At 49.4% G+C, this 22,775-nt stretch overlaps 1 protein-coding gene across 3 annotated transcripts in view; it reads right to left on the bottom strand.

Annotated features, from left to right (window-relative positions):
* LOC119814432 (myelin basic protein) overlaps nt 1-22,775 on the bottom strand; it is a 107,934-nt gene that overhangs the window by 55,764 nt on the left and 29,395 nt on the right. For all 3 annotated transcript variants that reach the window (XM_038330154.1, XM_038330155.1, XM_038330156.1), the window contains one exon: nt 6,670-6,757. In XM_038330154.1, coding sequence (XP_038186082.1) covers nt 6,670-6,757 — 88 coding nt within the window. The remainder of the gene's footprint in view (nt 1-6,669; nt 6,758-22,775) is intronic.

Raw genomic sequence — 22,775 nt, 5'->3', positions numbered from 1 at the left:
GCTGGGACAGGAGCACTGACTAGATACTGAGAGAAGAATTCTGGCTCTTGCCTCATGGATACCTGTATTCGGAAGCAGGAGCCATGTTTGCTCATCTCTTGCCCTGTGTGCTACACAGATCTGTGAGGGGCAGTGTGTGCCACTGTGTTCCCATGCTGCTGCGGCCTGACCCTTCCTTGATATTTCCTAGTGCTTCTTTTTGTAATGGGGATGGGGAGCGGGGTGGGATTTAACTGAGCTATTCAAGAACAGAAGAAATATTATCGTCTAAGGGATTAAATTGTGAACGAGCCTTACATCAACTGAAGTCACTGGAGGGCAAAGTCATGGGAATCTCTTAAAAGATTAAAGTCCGGGTCACAAGCTCAAAGGGCTATAGGGCTGAGCAGGTTACTCTGATGAGACCCGGGACACCGGGCAAGTGCAGTTACACCAGAAACTAGCTATTTCCTAGTATTTAATGATTCCAGAGAGACTGGGATTCTAAACTCTCAAATGCGACCACATAGGAGACCAAGCGGTTTTTCAAATGGGCACTAATCAGGACCACTGGAGCCAGTGGTAAAAAAGGTCAACACACAAAGTTGAACAAGGGATAGTTCTGTCAGATGGTTGGAGAAAACTCTAGCCCTTCAATTAATTTAAAGTCCTTAATCTTAATTCATGAATTAAGTATGTATGAAATATATATATATATATAGCACTTGCACATAACCAAGAGCTCAGCTAGGACAGGAGACTGAAGGCCACACCCATGCAAGAAGAAAGGCTTCTAACCTGCACATGCAGCTCGATTGGTCCTCACTAAACAGGGAAATTAAGTAGCTGCTTGAAGTAAGCCAGCGTGGGGGTGGGGCCACGCTGGGGACTCCATCTTAGAAATGGAGTGTGGAAGAATAGCCCGGCTCTGTCAGCTGGAGAGGAGAGACTTCTCACCTCCTGTCCCGCCCTTTCAGCGAGAGCTCTGGATGAGGAATGGTCACTCTCTTCCCAGCAGGCTTTGCGAAGCCTTTCTGGCTTCCGCACACGCTCTCGCTGAGGTGGTCTCGACAACAGAATGCTGGCCTGATACTTGAATAGCAGCAACAGCAAAAACAACCTTTGCTTTGCACGTGTCAAGCTGGGTTAAAATGTCCCCTTCCACTTTTTTTATTGCTTCCGCTCTCCCCTGACCCCCTTGGCCCCACGTTAGAATATTGCAGGCACATCCGAAGTGCTCAAGGGGGATTAATGGCTGGTATGGTGTATGTGGATGGATCTGGACTCGCGTCACACTGAGACAGAGCCACAGCATTGCAAGCCTCACTCACAGCATTCTTCATAAATGACATTTTTACTAGGACATTCTGGGTGTTGGTGACTAAGGAAGAACTAGCACCAAAAGTTGTTTTAGTTCATCCTGGCTTGTGACCCACCCACAAAGGGCTCGTATTCCTAGTTACGGTTGATGGAGATTGGCAGAAACGCTAACGAACCTGCCACCGGCATTAGGTTTGTCTGTGAGCAGAGTCTTACTGCCCCAACCTCCTGAGTACTGGGGTTACAGGGTGTTCCAAAGCATCCAGATCGTCTAGCTGTTCTCTCACTGACCCCCTCAGGGTTGGGATGGAAAGGGGCAGCTCTTTAACAGAGGAAAACAGAAACACCTGAGTAGAGTGTGAGCCATGGGTGAGCCAGATGAAGCCTCTTTGTCCCCTACTGTCTCTAGATGACATTCTCTTATTCTCTTCCTGAAACTCATCATCCATTCCTAGTGGGGCAGGAGATGAGAGGGTTGCAGCTTCTGGGAGCACTGACTATCGACCTTTGGGTTTTTCCCAGCGTGGGGACCTGCATCCCTGTGCCATGAGACACCCATCCACGCCCTCACTCAGCAAGGTCCAGTTCTGTCTGTGAGTCAGATCAGCTCTGTCGACCGAAGGCAATGGCTTTGGCTGGCGGTTATCCCAATAAAGAAGCCACTTGACATGACATTTGGTGGACAGTGACCACCACGTAACTGTCATCTCTGATTGGGAGAATTCTCAGAGTTCATTCAACACAACTTGGCATCATTGAAGACGTGTAAAACTCTGTAATTGTAAGAACAATATGGCTGAACGGCACACACCAGTAAGAATGGCACCCAGGTGGATGAAGCTGGAGGATTGTAGTGAGTTCTTGGATAACAGAATAAGATCTTATCTCAAAAACCAAATAAATGAGGCTGGAAAGATGGCCCAGTAGTTAGGAACAATTGCTGCTCTTGTAGAGGACCTGAGTTTGCTTCCCAGCGCTCCCATAGCGGCTCACAACTGTCCATAACAGTTCCAGGGGAGCTTAGGTCCTCTCTGACCTCCTCAGGCATCAGGCATGCACATGGTACGAATACACACATACAAACACCCAGAGGCCTAAAATAAATAAAACCAAAGATCATTAAAAACCTAAATGAACATATCCTGCCTGGGCACATGAGGACAGCTCACTGTTCACAGGGTGTTCTGACTCCACCTCACATCTGAGGAATCTAAGAAGCAAAGGGGCAAAACTCACACGGGCTCTGCCATATCCTGTCTGACACAAGGCATCCAGCTGCCTGTGCAGGTGGCTACATCTCACCCATAGTGGGGACACTGTCATAGCAGTTATGTTACCATAGCTGCATCTTCCTGTGATCTAGACTTCAGAGTCTTTGGTCGCCTACTGCATCCTATGCGCCGCCTGACTGCAGACTGACTCAGGCTACAGGAAACAGACAGGTGCATGTAAGCATCTCTCATGAATATGTTTTCTTTCAACACTGAACCCAGGCTGGTCCATCTCCATCCCTTGAGGATTTGCCCTCACCTGTGCTTATCTCTAAGGACAGCAGTGGAAGGAATGTGTGACCCCGCGATTAAGCTATCCTTGCCCACACCACCTGTCAAGCTTGGGCAGTTTGGGCACATGCCAAGTGGTGCCTCAGCCCGGGACAGTCTAAAAGGAGCCAGTCACTCCTGCAGAGCCGTGGCGCCCTCTCCTGGTAGCTGCTATACATTGCCAGAGTAAATTCTGGAGGTTGAAACTGCTCCTCCCCGGTAGGGCCTGTCCAGTAGCAGCCTGGTAATACACACATACAGACAAACACCCAGATGCCTAAAATAAATAAAACCAAAAATCATTAAAAACCTAAATGAACATATTGAGAGCTCTGTAAGGAAGCAGGTGGGGCATGCTGCCTTCCTTCTCCATGGCCTCCAAATGAGAGGATGGTATGTGACGTGTGTGTGGGTGTGTGGCTCAACAAAGTTTGAAAAATAGCCTGGTTCCTCAAATTGGGGACGGCATGGTTCCCTAGGCTACTGTGCCCTGCAGCACTTCCTTCCTCCTGGGTAGCCAGGCAACCAGGCCTGAAGTGTAACCACAATGCCGTCAGAGGAAGGGGCAGAGAGAGTTAGCGCTGTGCCTGCTGAGATACTCCCTTGAGACCGAAGCAATCTTCCAGTGGCATTTTACCAGCTAGCATAAAGTCTCAGACTCATGCACTACTGCTTAACCAAGGATTGCCTCCGGCCTGGAAAAGCCGCAGAGGAAATGTCTGGATTTAGTTGACTGACTTAGTGTGGGGCTTAGAGCCATCAGGTGTAGCATGAGTGCCTAGTCAACCCTGCCTATGAACTTCTTTGCAATATCCAATTCATCCCATCAGGAGTTCTTTCTTAATGGAAATAGTACCCCCTGCCATGATGTCCAATATCAATACTGTGTTGCTAGAGGAGACAGGTTTCACTATATTCTACTTTTTTTTTTTTACCTGTCCTGCTGATGCAAAAAATGAAATGATTCTCTTGGTAGGGCTGCTGCCGACTTGATGTCCATAAAATATAAGAGATGTCAAGGGAGCTTGCTTTCCTGAGCCTACAGGACAGTTAGAGAAGTCCTTATGAAGTGGAGAGGGCTGGATTCACTGGGAACCCCGTCTGTGCAACCAGCAGTTTCCTATAAGGGATGGCTCAGCTGGACACAGTCAATACTAAGTCCGATAACCTGAGTTAGATTCTTGGGACACACATGTCAGAAAAGAGAATCAACTTCCAAAGGTTGCCCTCCTGTGACCTCTACCAGCGCGCGCGCACACACACACCAGAACAAAAACAAAAACCTCAAACAAACAAACAAACAGACAAAAAACCCAGCCAAGGTCATTTGAGCTTTCCTCTCCCATCTGCCATTTTTCGTCTGTATCCTGGAACTTCTGCAGTTGTCAGAGAAGGGCCAGGAGGCAAGGTTACTGAGCTCCAGGGCAGAGGCTAGCAGCTCACTCAGGACTCCTGAGTGCCCAGGCTTCACAAGCCCTCCCAGCTGGCTTGACTCAGTGCTCAGTGCCCAGGGTTCACAAGCCCTCCCAGCCGGCTTGACTCAGTGCTGTGTGTACCTAGGACGTCCACAGGCAGAGTTCCTCACATGCCCCTGGGCTCTGACTCAGCCAGGACCAGAATGAGCCTGCATGCGTGAGGGTGACTCAGGCCCTGCTGCAACCTGCAGTGCCAGAGCTGAGAACTGCCTTCACGTCACAGGTGCGTGCGCATTCCTGGCCCAAGTCCTGGGAGCACCTGATTTATTGTGGAAAAACCTGTAACTTCTGCATTGCCACTGGCTTCCATCTTCCAGCCAGGAAGCTGTCTCCTGGGACACTGACAGCTTCAGGAATCAGAGCATTTACATAAGTCACGGAGGGGACTCACAAAGGCCTTTTATATGATATAGTTCATGTGTTACATACATTTTCTGTGTGAGTATACAAACATACACACATAATGGTAAAGTCAGGGTTCCTATGATCACAAGTAAACTAAAAAAGCAATTAACTAGACCTAGGACCACAGCTCATTGGTAAAACACTCACCTAGCATGTATCAACTCCTGAACTCCATCCTTAGGACAGAAAAACACCCCAACTAATACTCAAGATGACACTTGCCTAAAGAGCATGTAAACCCAGGCATGCATATGTTGCCTTTTCTTTGGTGCCTCTGATATGAGTCTGTGAACCTTAGTTCCGTGTCCACACTTGGAAAACATAAGCAAAGAAGCCATGGTTTCTACCCAGTGTCTACCACACAGGCAGACTCTGTGCCCTGTACCATGCCTTGTTTCGAATACTCTAAATTGTGCACCTTGTTGTCATATACCCCCACCACTGCCTTCTACTCTTTCTTCTGACCAGACCCCAGGAGTTACTAAAATATGAACACCCCACTTCTAAAGACAGAAATGAAAAATTCTAAGAAAATTCCTGTGGAAATGGACACAGGTAAGGAAATTATAGAACCCCTCCTCTGCTGGCCCCCACCTCCCCTGCTGGCCCCCACCTCCCCTGCGGGCCCCCACCTGCCACACATCCCCCTCACAGCCATGGTTTTCATTCTTAGGGTCGCACTGTTCCCAGAGGATTTTCAACCGCAGGTGTTCGCTCAAGAAGGAAAAGCAGAGAAGGAACGAATTTTGAAGAAACCAGTTAACCAAAATGAACAATAACAAAACCCCAGGGTAGACGGCACTGCCTAGGGAGAAGTATGAAGAAAGGCCTTTGCATGAGCAAGGCGAGGCCAGGTTAGGGAGTGTCTGAGGGTGGCTGGCCTTGAGTGACTGAGACCTAGGCTTCATGACTCGGGTTATGATTCCTGCAGTGGCAGAACCTGGCTGCTGCTTCCTCTTGGGACAGTGGGCTCTTACCACTCTCAACCATACTTATCTTCTCCTATCTCCTTAAGGGAAAGAAAGAAGCCACCAGTGCCCCTGAGAACAGGCCAACCGTGGGAGCCCATGTTGGAGAAAAGTCATGGAAAAGATAGCTCAACCACACTCCACAAAAATCAGATGAGGGTGTTTGTTCTTCTGAGAAGTAGGAAGGAAGAGAAAACCCACATGCAGGACAGTGTGTATTCGTGAGGCAACAGGAAGGTAGCATTTGTAGACCACAATTATTCCCAACAACAGCCAAGTCACCGTCTGCAGCCAGCCCAAGGACAGCAGTGCCCGACTTTGGCAAGCTTACTTCCTCCTCAGCATTGTTATGACATTGTGGGGCCTGCTGATGGAGAGAGAGAGAGAGAGAGAGAGAGAGAGAGAGAGAGAGAGAGAGACTTAGGGGTACAGAGAGCAAACATGAACACAAAACAAAACAGGACCCTGGGTCCCATGGGAAAGGGTCTTCAGGAGGGCAGTAAGGAGTCCTGTTCGCTGTACCACTGCACAGAGGTTTAAAAATGAAGACGGAGGTTGGGGATATAGTCCGCTGGGTAAATGACTTGCTGCATAAAGGTGAGAACTTGAGTTTGATCCCTAGAATCCGTGTAAGACCACATGCAACAGTGCACATCTGTAATTGCAGTACCAAGAGAAGGGGATGGAGGTGGTGTCATCCATCAGACATTCATAGACCAGTTATCCTGGGCTATACAGTGGTAAACAAGCTCTTCTTGTTTCTATTCAAGGTGGGGGGTGAGATTGTTCTCTGAGGGCACACATGTCCTGTGTCACATGCAAGCGTGTATTCACAGATGGGAATACATACAGGAAGACCAAACAAAACAAAGCCAGAAACAGCAGGGAAAACAAAAATCTAAAGAGAAGGATGGGGATTCCCCGGTGAGAATTTGTGTGTTCACAGTCCAAGCACGAGAAGGGGCTGTCCCCTCTACATACCAAACACATCACTGTCTTCTGATGCTGTCTGAGAAAGTTTGCCCACACTTCTCTTTTCTTCAAATTCTCCTCGGTGACTTTCACCATCCTGAAAAAAATAACACACCAACAGACACAGTTAGATGCATACAGATACATTTTTGGCAGCAAAATGATCTTAATGCATTGTCTTCAACAATGTGGCTCAGCTCAGGGTTAGAGATTCAGGCAAGATAACTCAGGGTCATTGCTCTGCCTAATCACACACATGCACGCTGGGTCCAAGTGGATAGTTTCACATGAGAGAGTGCCAGCCTCAGCCTGGATGGAATACAGTAGCCAGGCAGGCAATTCCTAGCTGCAGACAGGTTGCAGGTGTGGGCACTCTTCGATTTCAAATGGCTTACAGAGCTTTGAATTCTAGGTAAGGCTAACCAGAAGCTTATCAGGACTCCGGGGACAGTACCAATGCACTCGGCGATGCCTTGTGTTCCTGTGAGGTAGAGAGAAGACCATTGTGGAAGGGTTGGGATGCTCCTGTCTAGGAGCCCTGGTACTCTGGAGATGATGGGATGTTGGGGGAGGGGAGGATGGTTTCCCTGCCTGCTCTTTGGGATCCTGTTGATTCTCTTGATGCAAGCATGGATATAAGACTTATTATATTAATTGATTTTATTTTGCATGTGCCTGTGTGTGTATACATGTATGTGTGTGAAGGTTCAGAGGTCACCTTGGGGTGTCCTTTCTCGGGAACCATCTAACTCATTCTTTGAGACAGTGTCTCTCACTGGCTGGAAGCCTCCCAATTAGGCTAGGCATGTCTCTACCACTGACTCCACCTTTTCTAGCACTGAGATGCACTGTTACTTGCTTATTATTATTATTATTATTACTATTATTATTACTATTATTTTGAGACTGAGTTTTGCGACACAGCCATAGTTAATCTGGAACTTGTAGGCAGGTCTTCAACTGTGGCCATTCTCTCACCTGTGCCTTCCAAACGCCAGACAATAGAAGTTCACCCCCTTGCTTGGCTTTTGAACTTTTGTCTTTGACTTTAACTGTTTAACATGTAATCACAACGATGGCCCTGTTGGGAGGCCCTGGAGACCATTCTGCTCATTCCCATATGGCGCCTTTAATCCTAATTGGTGCTGGACCAGCTCTGCGTGATGCCTCACAGCTCACAGCCACAGCACCTGCGGGCAGCGAAGCTCCTGCAGCTGAGAGAACAGGCAGCTTCCACTCCAGACCCAGCATCATTGATACCTGTGGCCCCTGTGTGGTCGTCGTCTGCCCTCCTGTGCTCCAGATTACTGCACGGCACTGCTTCCCAGGTCTGCACCTCCTTTCCTAGGAGCCTTCAGCCAGTTGTTGTTGTTGTTGTTGTTGTTAGTTCTTTCCTCACTAACTGGGGTCAGGCAGAAGGCAGCAATTGAGATAACAAGTCCCGTGGTCAGACGCTGTGTGTATACGGACTTGTGTACTAGCAATGCTACTTTGAGCACACACTTAACCTCTCTGTGCCTCAGTGTCCTTGTCTATAAAAGAACAGAAATGCTAACATTGCTTGGCATGGTGTTTAGAAATAAGAATTAGCAGAATTCATGCACGCAAAGTGCTCAGAATTTGCCTGGTACAAAGAAACTGTTGCTCTGTTAAACGAGAGATGGAGTAGAGGAGGCTGTCTCCCTGGCACGCCAGCCCCTGGTGCCTGTTGCTTCCAGCTGGGCTCCATGTTTCTTGGGCTCGGTGGGAGAGGGGGTGGGGAGTGGGATGTTGTTGCCTGGCTCCCCTTTCTCGATCTTCTCTTCCCTTGCCCCAGCAGTGTTCAGTGTGGGTGAGCTGAATCAGGGAGGCCAGAGAGCAGGTTCAAGAACTGCTCCTGCCTCCCAAAGGCCACCCAACCAGTCACTCATGTACCCCAGCTTCAGAAGGCATGAGCTGCTGCCTAGAGAAGCCAACTAGATTGTAGAAGCAGAGGTGGGACTCCAGTGTCCTTGGCTGTGTCTGAGTGACTGCTGATAAATCAACTGATATTTCCTGTCCCTGGAACTTCCCACCCTACCCACACAAGATCTCTTGGTAGTGGGAGCCGAAGTTGATGCATGCAATGAAGATGCATGCCTTGTCACATGTGTGAACCTAAAGTCAGATTCAGACCTGCAGTGCTCCGTTGGTGATGACAGGAACGTGCATGTGCCGTGGGACAGCGGTGACACCTGCAGGGTGGTGGGATGCTAACAGCTCACAGCAGTCAGGTGGCTCATTTACGGAGGACCTAACTACAGCATCCGCCTGGCCATGGATGAGATGGATGAGAGCCACGGCCAAGGCTCTGGGCACTCACAGTATGCATTACACCAAGGGTAAAGCACACCTGCGAGCCTCCCCACAGCAACCATCCCACAACCGCTGCTGTCTATGCGGTTAACCTACATTCTCGACACCATGGTGACTGCTGGGGCTGGTGCTAGCAGGCACAACAAGCTTCCCACCGGCAAGTCACATCCATTGTATTTCCTGCTTCACTTGGTAACGATAACGAGTCTTACTTCTTTTTTTTGTTTTTCAACAAACTTTATTACTAGTGTCTTTGGCATCTGTTATCTCCCCCAAGTTCTCCCCAGCTGCTAAACTTCACTCCCTTCTGTGTTTCATGTACCTGAAAATATTTGTCTATGTTCTAACTTTTGGTGTCTGGGACTCTGATGTTGCGGGGAAGTCAGGCCTTTCACAGAGGTAAGGAAATTAGGGGGTCACAGTGGGCTAGTGTGGGCCTACACTGGTGAGTGTGTCCTTGTCATGGGGAAAGCCTCTGACCATGCATTTGACCATGCGGTGGTGACACAGACACAAGCCAGGAAGACAATGGTGTAACCTGGAGCCAGGCGAGGCAGGGAGCCATTCCCTAGGGCCTTTCAGAACAGCCAGCGAGTGCCTTAACCCTGTAAGATCAGTCTGGTGGGTATGCCTCTGATTTCTGTGACTGTTGTTGAACCCACAGGAAGCTAACCCATCCTCAGTCAGCCTCCGACAAATGCTGGCACACAGCCAAAGATAGTGGAGAGAGAAGAGGTGAGTCTGGATACTAAGGAGTTTCTACACACCTAACATATCACGAGTCAGCAAGCAGTCCCATTTTCTCTGTGAGGAAAGTACGAAAAAGAAACCTCAATGAACTTTGACCTTTAAATGCCAGACAGCAGCTTCCCATGGGCTCTGAGTGGGGCTGGCATGAGGCCTGGGAGGAGGGACCAGTGCTCTAAGCCTCATCTCCATCCTCCACTTTGTCCTCTCCAGACCTGCTGTCCACCATTGGTCTTCACGAGACCCCAGGCAAGGAATAAAGGAGAAGGCCGCCACACAGTGGAGGGATCCAGGTGTGACTCGGGACCGGTCACCTGGTCACACGCTCCTCGGTAATCAGTGTCCAGGCATGTGTGACACACCCACCACAGAGGAGTGTCACCTGCCATTCCACGATGACATGTAGTTGGTATAGCTACTAGCATACCACGTAGGGGCACACACAGGTACATATGTCTGCGTGCGTACATTCACTCACGCCCTAAATCGCAGTGTTCCGAGGTAATCACTCACCAGGAGCAGGTGGTTTCCCTTGCATTTCTGGAGGATTAATGGCCTCATGGTGACAAACTTGCGGGGAATGGTCAGATGACATGTTTATACACACTCTGTAAAGTTCTGGAAGGTAACTGAAGAGGCTCTGGGAGGGAAGGAGGCTACAGTGCTCTGACTCAGACTGGAGAACCCTCGAGACACGTCACAGAGTGGCACACTGAAGAGCCGGCTTTGCGCAGAACTCTGAGCCATGGCCACACAGACTAACTTAGAAAGACATGAAAGAATGGGTTGTGAGCCTCTTAAAACACAATGGGTCAATAAGGAGCAGGTTTTGGACACAAGTGAACCCCTCACCAGCCATCTAGGATACCCAAGACTTTGGCTGCCCTGAGGCATCTCTAATACCTAAGCCCCAAAGCAACCACTAGCATTCAAGACAGGGGTGCTCACTTAGAGACCCTAGAGGCGGGCAGAGGAATACACCCTTGCAGTCATCAGGGCAGACAAGCCTGGCTTGTGTGTGTGTGTCCTGGCGACAACGTCACTTCATGTAGAAACAAACGCTAGGGGGCTGGAGATGTGGCTCAGTGGGCAGGGAGCCTTCCTGGTGTACAGGGAGCCCTGAGTTTGATCCCCAGTGCCACACAGACAGGGTGTGGTGGTGTGCACGGCAATCTCAGACAGAGGAGGTACAGGCGGGAGGGGGGAGGGGTCAAAGATTCAAGACTGTCCTTGGCCACAGATACAGTGAGTTCAGGGTCACATGATATTCAGTCTGTAAACAAACAACGTCTAAATAAACATGAGTTTCTAAAATTTGCTTTCACGGTGGGAGGGGGAATAAACATTAAAGTATTTGAAAACTGCTCATCAGAGGTTATGAGATTGGCAACCTTCCTCTCTACGTGTGGGATAAAGAGGATGGGGGTAATCTCTTAGGATGGGGGTAATCTCTTACAAGCATCCATAAGCAGAGACCCATCTACTGACCCTGGGGTAAAGGGCACGTGTGTCTTCTTTGCAGAACAGTAACAAAGCGTCCCCCTCTTGCTTCCTCTGTTCAGCAGGTTCCAGCTGGCAGGTCCTGCTACTCCCTCTCCAGTGGTCACTTAGTACCTTGGCTGGAACTAGGGGTGGCCACAGTCCTCAAGTACACGCCCATCTCTGGCCTCATGACTCCTGATCTTGCCTGTGGCTGAGAGCTGGCAACTCTGACGTGTGCTCAGCCACAGGGCTGTGGGATCTGGGCTGTGCCAGGGCACCCTGCCATGGCCTTCCCAGAAAGGCAAGTCTATGAGTCGACAGGTGAGTCAGAGGCCCAGGGCCATGGCTGAGACCTGCAGAGCACAGATCTGGAACGCAATGCCTGAGGAGGGTGCACACTCTGCAGCCCTGGAGCGAATCTGCCGTTCCTGACCTCCAGGCCTGGCTTCGGTGGAGGGAGCAGAAGAGAGGTTCCAAAGTGACCAGGAAAGCCCATAGGGTCTCACAGACAAAGGCCCCGTCTGCTTAGCTGAGACCAGATGTCACCAAAGAGCCGCCATGCTGGGGCCCTGAGGTGGAAGGGCTGCTGAGCTGCTGTGGGTAAGCCTATGACAATGCCGGGAAGTGAGGTGTCAATCATAGCAGATGGGGCAGGGCAGGCTAAGGCCACATTCCTACACATTGGGGTGGACAGAGTTTAGTGTCCACTGTGAGCACCTGGGTCAGGGACCAGGAAGCTGAAGCTGAGGCACCGCTCCCTTCCAGGACACACTGAGGTTCAGGGAAGTCCGTCTCTTTCTGGCCTCTGCCTTCCTCCTTCACATGGCACAATCCACATTCCCACTCGAGCCTCCCTGGAGACCCCACTGGGCCTTAGTTGCTCTAGATTCCAAGGGGAAGCAGCTCCTTAAGCCCCACCTGACACAGGTAGGTGAAGTACCTCCCACAGCCCACATGCGCAGCACACGCATGCCTGCTGGGCTAGTATGTGATGGGGAGATCCCTCACACACTTTAAATCTGGCAACAAACTAGCAGATATCACTAAAGGACTGAAGGATCAGGGCCAGAAAACGTCCTGTGCCCTGAGTCCAAAGCTCTAGGGGAAAGGAAGGTTGAATTCGCTGTTCAGCCTCCCTCCCTTCTCTCTTTCTGGGATAGAGGGCTGGTCTCAAACACAGTAAATAGCTGAGGATGACCTAGAACTCTCGATGCTCCTAACTCCATAAAATGCCAAGATCACAGCAGATTTTACTTTTCCTAAAGCAGACTCTGTTCTTATCCCGGCTCTACGCTGAGTTAGGATAAACAGCAAAGGTACTGGCAAAGGGGCTGGGGAGTCAGTTCAGACGGTAGGCGTTTGGTTCCTGGATCCCAGGAGGGGCGTGGATCCTGAAAACTTCCTCTAAGCTCTACTTCTGTGTCACGGCACCATGCACACGTGTGGCATACGTGTGCACGCTCCCTCCATAATAAAGGCAAACAAACAAACAAACAAAGTTTTAAAAAGACACTGGTCTACACCAACAGTTTGGCCAGGGGTTAGGCCCCTCCCCTCAGGCAGGAGTTGAGTCTAGAGTCACCCTCACATGGCCCCTCCCTGGGCCAGGGTGCACACATCAGGCACAGCTGACATTTCGGGTGGAGCAGCTCTGCTATGGGACCGGAGAGGCTCAGCAGCTGCGTCTGTCCTCTGCCCTCCGCCTGCCTGTGGTCGCAATTAGGGGCAAATATTCCTGAGGGGGGACCCCACCTCTGTCAAGGAGCTCAGTCTAGAAAAAGAAGAATAGACAGTGCAACTATGTTCATTTTCTGATACACTTGGTGGTAGTGTTCCTGAAGTGACCAAAATTCTACTCTTGGAAGAATCTGAGAGCAGTCAGATGACAACATCAGAGACTGGCTGGGGGCGAGAGGGGACTTTAGTTACTAAGACAGAAAGGCCACGTCAGATGGGACCCCAGACTCAGCTGTGGGTGGGGATGGGGACCCTCAGACCCCGCTGGTAGACATGTCAGAATGGACCTCAGCTGTGGGCAGGGATGGGGACCCTCAGACCCCGCTGGTAGACATGTCAGAATGGACCTCAGCTGTGGGCAGGGATGGGGACCCTCAGACCCCGCTGGTTGACACATCAGAATGGACCTCAGCTGTGGGCAGGGATGGGGACCCTCAGACCCCGCTGGTAGACACGTCAGAATGGACCTCAGCTGTGGGCAGGGATGGGGACCCTCAGACCCCGCTGGTAGACATGTCAGAATGGACCTCAGCTGTGGGCAGGGATGGGGACCCTCAGACCCCGCTGGTAGACACATCAGAACGGACCTCAGCTGTGGGCAGGGATGGGGACCCTCAGATCCGTCTCATGCGCATGTCAGATGGTGGAGCTGCTGTGGAATGGTTTTATAGTTTCTCAGAAAGTTAAACACAGGTGAACAATGAATTAGGTATATAGAAATGAACCATGAGTCTAAACATGCATAATTAGCCACAGAAGCATTAACGACAATAATTTTCAGGAGGAAGCATCTCATATACCCAGAAACCTATGAGCAGGCAATTAAAACAGAAGGTGTCTCAACAATGGAACCTCAGTTAGCGAGGGGGGGAAGAGAGAGAGAGAGAGAGAGAGAGAGAGAGAGAGAGAGAGAGAGAGAGAGAGAGAGAGAGAGAGAGAGAGAGAGAGGATAGCAGGACAAACTTTAACGTTTTGGGAAAGAAGCTGCACACAAAGGTCACCCAGATAGTCCATCCATGTGATCTACTATGATGGGTAAATGCAGAGACAGAGGACAGACCAGTGGCCTCTGAGGGGTGTGTGTGGGGGGGGTGACAGTTGAGGGGCAGATGTGATTTGTGTGAGTCAGTGTTCTAAAATGGGGTGCAGTGATGGCGGCCTGCACAGCATTGGATACATTCAGGTGCACTGGACATTTCTAGTCTGTAGTGTATGAGCAGCATCTTAGCAAAGGTGTTAAACACTCATGAACATACACACAGACAGACACACACCCCGATAGAGCTGGCTTACAGTTCAGTGGTGAGCAGTTGTCTAGCATAAGAGGACCCAGACTCCACCCCCAGCACTGAAAAGGCAAAAGAAAAGACTAGAGGAAAAATGCCCCACACTTGTCAAGGGTCCATTTGCAGGTTTGCGTGAAATGAGAGCTTTAGTGTATTGTGTACCCAGCAAAGCAGTCTGGCTTCATGCAGCTCCGAAGCTACAACCTGTAGAGACACCTTAGCTGAGTCCTGTGACATCTGAGCTTAAAGCACAGCGGTCAGGCGATCTCTTTGGGGCGCTGTTAAGAGCACAGAGATCTTTAGGTGATGAATGCAAAGAAACGCGCTGGGGATTTTGTTTAAGCTCCGGCTTGGTGAAGTCACAGCAGGATAAACATTACTCAGCGTGGCACTGAAACTGCTTATTGAGGTCTGTTGCGCAACTGGACAAACTGGCTTCTATTTTAGGAGCACAGATACCTGGCTGTTTATTCCTGAAGGCTGCTGCCGCCTCAGCTGGCCCAGTGCGTGGGAAGGATGGTCCCTTCAGAAGGGGAGGAGAGAGGGATGTATCAGCTCGGCCTGGTGCTGTCAACTGCAGTTTGATGCTCAGTGAATTTCGTGACTGGTGTGAGCTTAAAAGGAACTCAGCACTAAGTGATTTAAGTCAGTCTCGGAAAGACAGACGCCACATGCCTTCTCCCTTTTGTGGGCCCTGGATTTTATGCAGATACAGAGTCATACAGACGGCACAAGACAGAAGCAAAACTGTCTAGGGTGTTGAAGGGATGAACAGAAGCGGGGGTGCGAGATAGCAGAGGATGGAGGGGCACGGCAGGGATTTGCATAGAATACTTTATATACCTGGATGATAACGGCCTTATAGAAGCCAGAATGGTAATTTAAAAAAGTAGCTCACAGAAGAACACTTATTCAGTTAAAAAGCAGCCCGCATTCTAGGATAGAATAAAGTGCTGAAAACCTCCAATCTCTTTCTGAAGGCAAATGCCGCACAAGACTGTCTGGGCCCACTTCCTTTACAGCAGTCCTCTGTGCTGCTGAGTGGTCTCTGATTTAACCCTTCAAGTCAAGGCCCATCTTTGAGCTAAGGCCTACCTCTGCTTAAAACAACAGCACCAATATATCAGGAGTACAGAGGTCTTTCTGAATATACATTGATCTCCAATAGATGGGCTCTCTCAGGCGTCCCCTACCACTTGCAAGCCAGACAAGCTCGTGTGGGCAAACCCAGTAGAGTCAATGTGGGCATCACTGAACTTCCAGATCCTCGGAAAGGTAAAAAAATAAAAGCTGCTTAGGAAGAAGTAGGTTTGAATGTGTCGATGCAGCAAGGTTAAGGACAGAGAGACAGAGAGACAGAGAGACTTCGCCATTGCAGCTGCACTCCCCTCCTTTGCCTCAAAGAACCACACCCAGGTTGGGAAATGGACTTTCCATTTCATCCCAGCAGCACTGCATCCTTCAAAGCCATCCCCCTGGCCCTGCGGCCTTGGAGTGAGTTATGTGAACAGCGAGCCGACGTTAGCTTGCTGGGAGGGCTGGGGAAACACGCCAGGCTGGCGCCGCATCCACACAACCCCCGGCAGAAAAAAATCACTTGAGTTTTGGAAAGGAATGGACTATGGGTTGAGAATTTTCTGCACACAGCAAGGAGCTGCCAATCACCAAGATCAGCTGGGGCCAGCTCCTCATTCACCAGCCGTCTGAGCAAGGCATTCTTTGCTTTGCTCATGCCCATGCCCCAGATATTTCCTGGTTCACAGGTACTGATTAAAAAAAAAAAAAAATCAAACCACAGTGTGGTTACCAGAAGATCCAAGTTGTGAAGGCCTTAATGAAAAATCTTCTAGAGCTTTCTGCTCGTCCACACAGGTCACATGACAACCCAGGAAGCATGCACATGGGGTTTCCTGAGCTAGTCGTGAAGTGAGAAGTATAAGCACTGACAGAATCGTGACTTTAGAACATCAGTCAGGCTCCTCGTTTGGTTTAACCCTAGGTTCTGCGTGCTCAGGAGTGAGATACAGAAGGCTGGCTTTCTCAAGGCTGGGCTGGGCTGTCCCTGCTCAGGGTGCTGAGGTATGATGGACCAGCAGCTGGTCAGAAAGGGCCCACTTGTAGAAGGACTTGTCAAAAGCAGCTCCAAACTCTATGCTGTTTCCTTTTGAAATATCCCAAATAATCCACTTTAAAAGCCAAAATCAACCTCCAATTATTTTAATTTTAATTTATGTTATTTGAAAAGCTTAGATAAAAAAAAATGCTACCTCAATCGCTATGTCCTTTTGTTAAATTAAAAAAAAAAAGAGGGGTTATGACTGCTGTAAGCAAGTGGGAAAGGCATGTAACACCCGGGGACTAAAGTGCAGTGTAAAACGGTGACATGGAGCCTTCTCCCAGGACAGGAGGAAGAAATGAGGAACTCTACACCTTTCTATACCACCGAGTGTATGGGAGGGGCTCCTCCATCCTGGGATGGACCCAGCATGAAGTCACTGAAGTTCCATATGCTGGGGTGCCACTACTCAATGAGGCAAGAGGGCTCACAGCGCAGGCCAAAAGCCCCAGCAGCGGCAATATGCTTTGGGGACCAGACCCCAGCTCTGGGGGATGAGGATGAGCGAGCTCAGAGTGTGTTCTTCTCTCCTCATGGGGAATGCCAGGGAGGAAAAATCCTCTCAACACTTCCTAATATCGCTTCTCCTCCCACCCCCATTCACCTACATGGTTTTCCTGTCACGTGACTCAGCACAGTTACGAACTGGTACAGGGTGAATAATCTCTGTGGCAAGGATCCTAAACCACCATGGGCTGCCTGCATAACTGGAGCCGGCCTTGTTTATTTACTAAGGTGTGTTTGGTTGCTTAGGATTACGGAGTACAATTAGGAGACATTAAGAAATAAGGCCTCTGCTGCAAGCACCAGAGCCAGAAGCATAAAGCAAAACTTTCTCCATAACTACCCGATGATTACATTTTGAAAGTGCGATTCTTAGATTAATGCAGGCATCAAATTGCAATTGGGAAGTGAGTTTGAACCATCCAGTTGCAGAACTGAGAACTGAGACTGAGAAGCTGCTCCTGCAGTGGACAGAGAGAGGGTCAGGACTGGCATCTGAGAGGGGGAGTTCTGCCAGGCCATATCTAGACACAATCATACCCTCAATATAAACACACACACACAGCACACACATGCACATATAGCACACATACACACAGCAATACAGCACACACATATACACATAGCATGTATGCACACAGCGCTCATGCTTGCACACATATGCATGTGCATGTATATAGTACATTTATATAGCATACCTCACAAATATACACATATACATATAGTACAGAGCATACATACACACAGGTAGACACATGTTCCACATATACACACTGACATTCACACCATCACATATGTATACAATGCATGCCACATCTCACTCACCCCCGCCATCACATGTGCATAGTTACAAACAAGAGACCCTTTTTTCACTCATGTATTCTGTCATACTAAAATTCTTGCTCCTGAGACAGGAGAGATAACGGCTCAGGGGTTAAGACTGCATGTTGCATGCAGCAGACCAAAGTTCAGGTCCCAGCACCCACATCAGGTAGCTCATAACTGCTTGTCATTCCAGCTCCAGGGGATCATAGACCTTTGCCCTCTGGCACCTGTTCTCATGTGCACGCACATGGATACACACTCTTAAAACAATAAAAATTATCTTTAAAAAGGTCCCTCTTGTTTCCGAATGTGAAGCTTTACAATCCAGATTCCTAGCAGAGAAAATGTCTTATGAAGGGTGTGTTCTGCACTTTCAGCTGACTTTCCTGGCATGGGATAATAAGCGATGCCCAGTGAGGTTCACGAGCAAGGGGACAGGAGAGTAGGGCAATTGTCATGGAAAACGCTTGCGTTCAATCCTATCCCTCTCATCCTGTGACATCCGAAGGGGGCAGTGAGTGCTTCCACAGTGGGCAGGCCAAGCGCTGCCCTCCTGACCTGGCATGGCGGCACTTTTTGGGGGGCCACCAAGGGCTGTGAGTGAACACCTGCTTGGCCTTGTGGTCTTGCTGCTGTCAGTCAAGTGTGAGCCCTAGTTTGAATGGGAAACCATCTGACATAAGTCCCTCACAAACTTAATTACACTGCTTCAGAGAGTGTAATTCACCCTGCTCTGGATGGGGCACCTCATATCTAATGACAGCTGTATCTTTGACATCTGGCCTCTTATCATACTCCTGCAGGTGAGCATGGGGGGACCCTCAGAGCTTTGGGCTCTAGATTCCTGGATACCAGCCAGTTTCGTTTGTACTCCAAGGCTCCCTTGTGTCTAACTCTGGGAAGGCACAGAGGAGGTCAGAGCACACCTTGCTGTTTACGCTGTTTCCACATCTACTACGGCATTCACATTTAACAACCAGTGCCAAATGGACCATTTATATTTAACAACTGCTGCATCCTGAAAGCTTTGTGACAGAAGCTTACAGTGACACAGTTTCTAATAAAAAACAAACTATGAAGTCAACTAGCCAATCAACTAACAGAAACCAACCCAAATCCAACCAATAGACTAACGAGTAAATCAAGCAACTAATCAACCAAAACTAGTCAGCTAAGTAACCAACCAATAAAGCCAATCAATTAACTAACTAACCAAAACCAGCCAGTTTACTCCCCTGGGCTCTGAGTGGCCTAGGGCTTTCTCAGCTTCAACCCTCTAAAGTCCCTGGCCCAAGCTGGAGTCCAGAGTTCTTCTGGACATTGCTGTCACCCCAAGACTCACAGACCTGGCTCTGCTGAGCATTGATTGCACAGGGGGAACTCAGAAAGAAAGTGTGAAAAGGGTCAGAGGTCCCTAATGGCCACCTGGAGACAGTGTTTGCTTGTTGGGTCCAGAACCCAGAGGATTGCAAAGCCTGGGGTTGTTTTCAGACCCGTGATTGTGATTGGGTTGTGGCTTCAGCTCCACTGTGCTTGAGGTGGTTTTATAACCAGAGGCGTCGTTCTCCATAGGGGTGTGGAGGCCTTGGATATGTTTGCTAATTACACACCATGTTAATAATTACAACCTCTTTGATGAGACCTGTATCGGCCTTGGTTTACAAAGGTGTCTGTGTCCCCAGTTCTCACACAAGCAGAACACCTGCTGTGGACCTGAATGCTGGAGTCAACCTGTGGTCCTTCTCTGAGCTGGAGGCTGTGAGAGAAGCCTTTGCTCTAACTGAGCACAGAGGGAAAGCACCTGGGATTCCACCCACCCAGGGAAAAGTAAAATTCCCCGGTGGGTTGGTTCGGTGTCCACCAAGTGCACACAGCCTTCTCACCACGCTGTGGGTGTGAGTCTGGAAGGGAGCCATGCCTTGGCACTTCCTGCTCCTCTTCTATGATAGATATGGGTATGGACAAGTGAAGAACGAAGTAGAAAAAAAAATCAGCCTGGCCTGGCAGTTCTAGAGTGTCAGGCTTCTGTCCCTTTCCCCAGTGTCCTCTGGGCACTGAGGATAGAGTCCCTGCTCTCGTCACACTGTCTTCAGGTGCCACCTGGGCACAGCAGCTCTCAGAACACTCCAGAGAGCTTGGCTAGTTACCGTTTGAGTAGCCATCCAGCAAGACGTGACCGGACACCAGCAGGACTGGCAAACACGGCTGCTCTGACTGGACTGAACATATGTGGGGAGGAGAGAAGACTCCAAAGCCATGGTGAACCAAGCTGGTTTGAAGCTAGCCACCTCTCATTCCCAAGGCAGGTGCAAGGGAAGGAACAGAAATTTCTGGAAAGCTATAGACCTGACAGCACACTACCCAGGTGATGCTTACTGCATGGTGTGATGCTCCATCTAGAGTGGCCTTGAGGAGCAGCCAGAACACCCCTTGCAGCTGGGGTGCCAGCCTTCTCGTGGAAACAGACTTTCTCTGTCAGAGTGAAAGACACTCTTTTCATCTCATCGGAAAGCTTGGTGTTGCTCCGACAACTCTGCCTGTATTTGCAAACAAGTGTTTCATGTCTCGGAATGTCACTTTAATATCAGTCTCAGGGAGAGAGAGTGGGGTTGGAACAATGATTAAGTATGTAAATTATTTGCGAAAGTGGGGTTACTCTAGGGGAAGGACCAAACCCCTCTTCATCCAAAAGCCAATGAATTAGAATTAGAATTAGAGAATTCTAATGCCCAACAAAAGTTCCAGAACAGTCTTTCATGTGGGTGGGAAAGGAGGTCACAGAGAAAGCTGGGGGAGGACCCAAAGAGCTCCAAAGGCCAGAAGTTCCCAGTGACTCCCCCTCACCATCAGAAGAAAACTGGTGAACTGTGTTGGGATGGACAGAATACTCTGAGCTCTGGTGGTGGTGGTGGTGTCTCCTCAAAGACTATGGTCAGTGTGCCAAGCGTCAGACTCCTCTCTTGAAGTCAGAGGTGCCCTCGGGGACTTGTACTGTCCTGCCTGGCCCTCAGCCTCTTCCTCTCACCCTCCTTCATCTATGGACGGTCTCTAGCGATGAATCTGTTCTCAGGACTTCACAGGTGGCAACTCTTCTCTGTAGGATGCTGATCTAAGGAACAATGGCACCTATATCTCCATGCCTCTAGGAAGCAGCCAACCTTTGGGATGTCACTCAGGCTGTCTTCTCAGTAGCAAAGTCACCCTCACCCCCATGTGCTGAGGGACAATGGCTTCCTCCACCCAAGTACGCTGAAAAAAAGGGGGGGGGGATTCCAGGGGTGTGAAGAAGCTAGTCTCTCTCTCAACAACAACCCTTAAAATGGACCCAGGTCCCCAGCAGCCTCTATGACAAGTGTCATGATGATCAAATAGAGCCAGGATCTTTAAGGACATGGGAGCTCCCTGTGTAAAAAGCTGGCATATAGTTGAGTCACAGAACACATGGCCTCTAGCATTCTGAAGAGGTTTGTGGGAAAGGATGCTACTGTGAATACCAAAGCCTCTTCTTTCTTTGGATGCTATCTTAACAAGCTTGGACCAATCCTCAGATCTGTAAAGATAACTAACTCTTCCCTAAGGTCTGAGGCTCTTTCAGGCTCGCTCTGATGTCTTCCCCAAGGTCTAAGGCTCTTTCAGGCTTGCTCTGATGTCTTTCCTAAGGTCTGAAGCTCTTTCAGACTTGCTCTGATGTCTTCCCTAAGGTCTGAGGATCTTTCAGGCTCGCTCTGATGTCTTCCCCAAGGTCTAAGGCTCTTTCAGGCTTGCTCTGATGTCTTCCCTAAGGTCTGAAGCTCTTTCAGATTTGCTCTGATGTCTTCCCTAAGGTCTGATGATCTTCAGACTCTCTCTGACATCTTGTTCTGCAGCACTGTTCTAGTTCCTTTCTGATGATGCCATAAAACATTTGGACCATAATGCAAGTTCATGTTGACTTCCAGGTGACAATCCACCATTGATGGAAACCAGGAAAGGAACTCTAGAGGAGACCGAAGCAAAAACCCTGGAGGAATGCTACTTACTGGACTGCTCAGCAGTTCATGCTCAGCTAGCTTTCTTATATAGTGCACAATCACCTGCCTAGGGATGGTGCTACCCATAGTGGGCTGGTTCCTCATACATCAGTCATTAGTTAAGACAATCCCTCACAAGCATGACCACAGGCCATTCCTCAGCTGAGGTCCCCCTCCCATATGTCATGTATGACAGTGGGAGCTAACCAGCACCACTGCCCTTTTGCATCCCATCATGCCTCCAAACACAGTGGCTGTCAGAATCCCCCTGGACCTCATTAGGCTGTGAGGCGCTTTGAGGATGGATCAGGTGTTCCCTGTGTCGCTGTCCCACGGTTCAGAGTATAACTTCCTTCATGGTCCTCAGGTGGCTGTAGCCCAGTGTCATCAGAGCCCAGCAGTGTTGAACACATACTCATGGTTGCATGACAGAATGTATGAATGAACTAATCCAATTCCTCCCTCCTCCCCCAGTAGACATCTGGACTTTGAAGGAGTGGTAGCCACTTAGGAATTATGAGTTCCATGTTGTGCTAGACAAAACGTAGGAGCCTGCCCTGTGGGTCAGGCCAGTTCTTGAGGTGTCTTGTGTGATAGAGCCTATGCTGTGATAGGGTCTTTCTGGAGAGAGACAGGATGATAGATTGGGCTCTGCTGTGGCATCTTCCCAGGGGAAGGCACAGATGCTGAGGCCAAATGCCAAGCTAGCCTAGAGGTTTTCTTCCCTAATTTCTCAACTGCTCAGTCCTTCAGAACTTACCAAATAGTACATAGGTTGAGAACTGAATTGTCTACCCCCCAGATCCATCCACTGAAATATTAACCACAAGCACCTCAGAAAACAACTGTTTAAAGATGGGCCTGTCAGAGAGGAGACCCAGTTAAGCTTCAGCTCCTAGTGTAGGCCTTGCTCCAACACAAGAAGGGGAAGTTAAGACATAATTACGTACAGGGGGCCATGGGAGACACATGGAGAAGGTGGAGCTTACAAGGCCTGACAGGAGACCCACCCTGCGGATTTCTGGACCCCAGACAACTGCCCTAAGACCTGTGAGAAAGAAAATGATTGAGGGG

Source organism: Arvicola amphibius, chromosome 5, assembly GCF_903992535.2.
Source record: "Arvicola amphibius chromosome 5, mArvAmp1.2, whole genome shotgun sequence".
NCBI classification, from domain to species: Eukaryota; Metazoa; Chordata; class Mammalia; order Rodentia; family Cricetidae; genus Arvicola; species Arvicola amphibius.
This window is presented reverse-complemented; position numbering and strand designations above follow the sequence as displayed.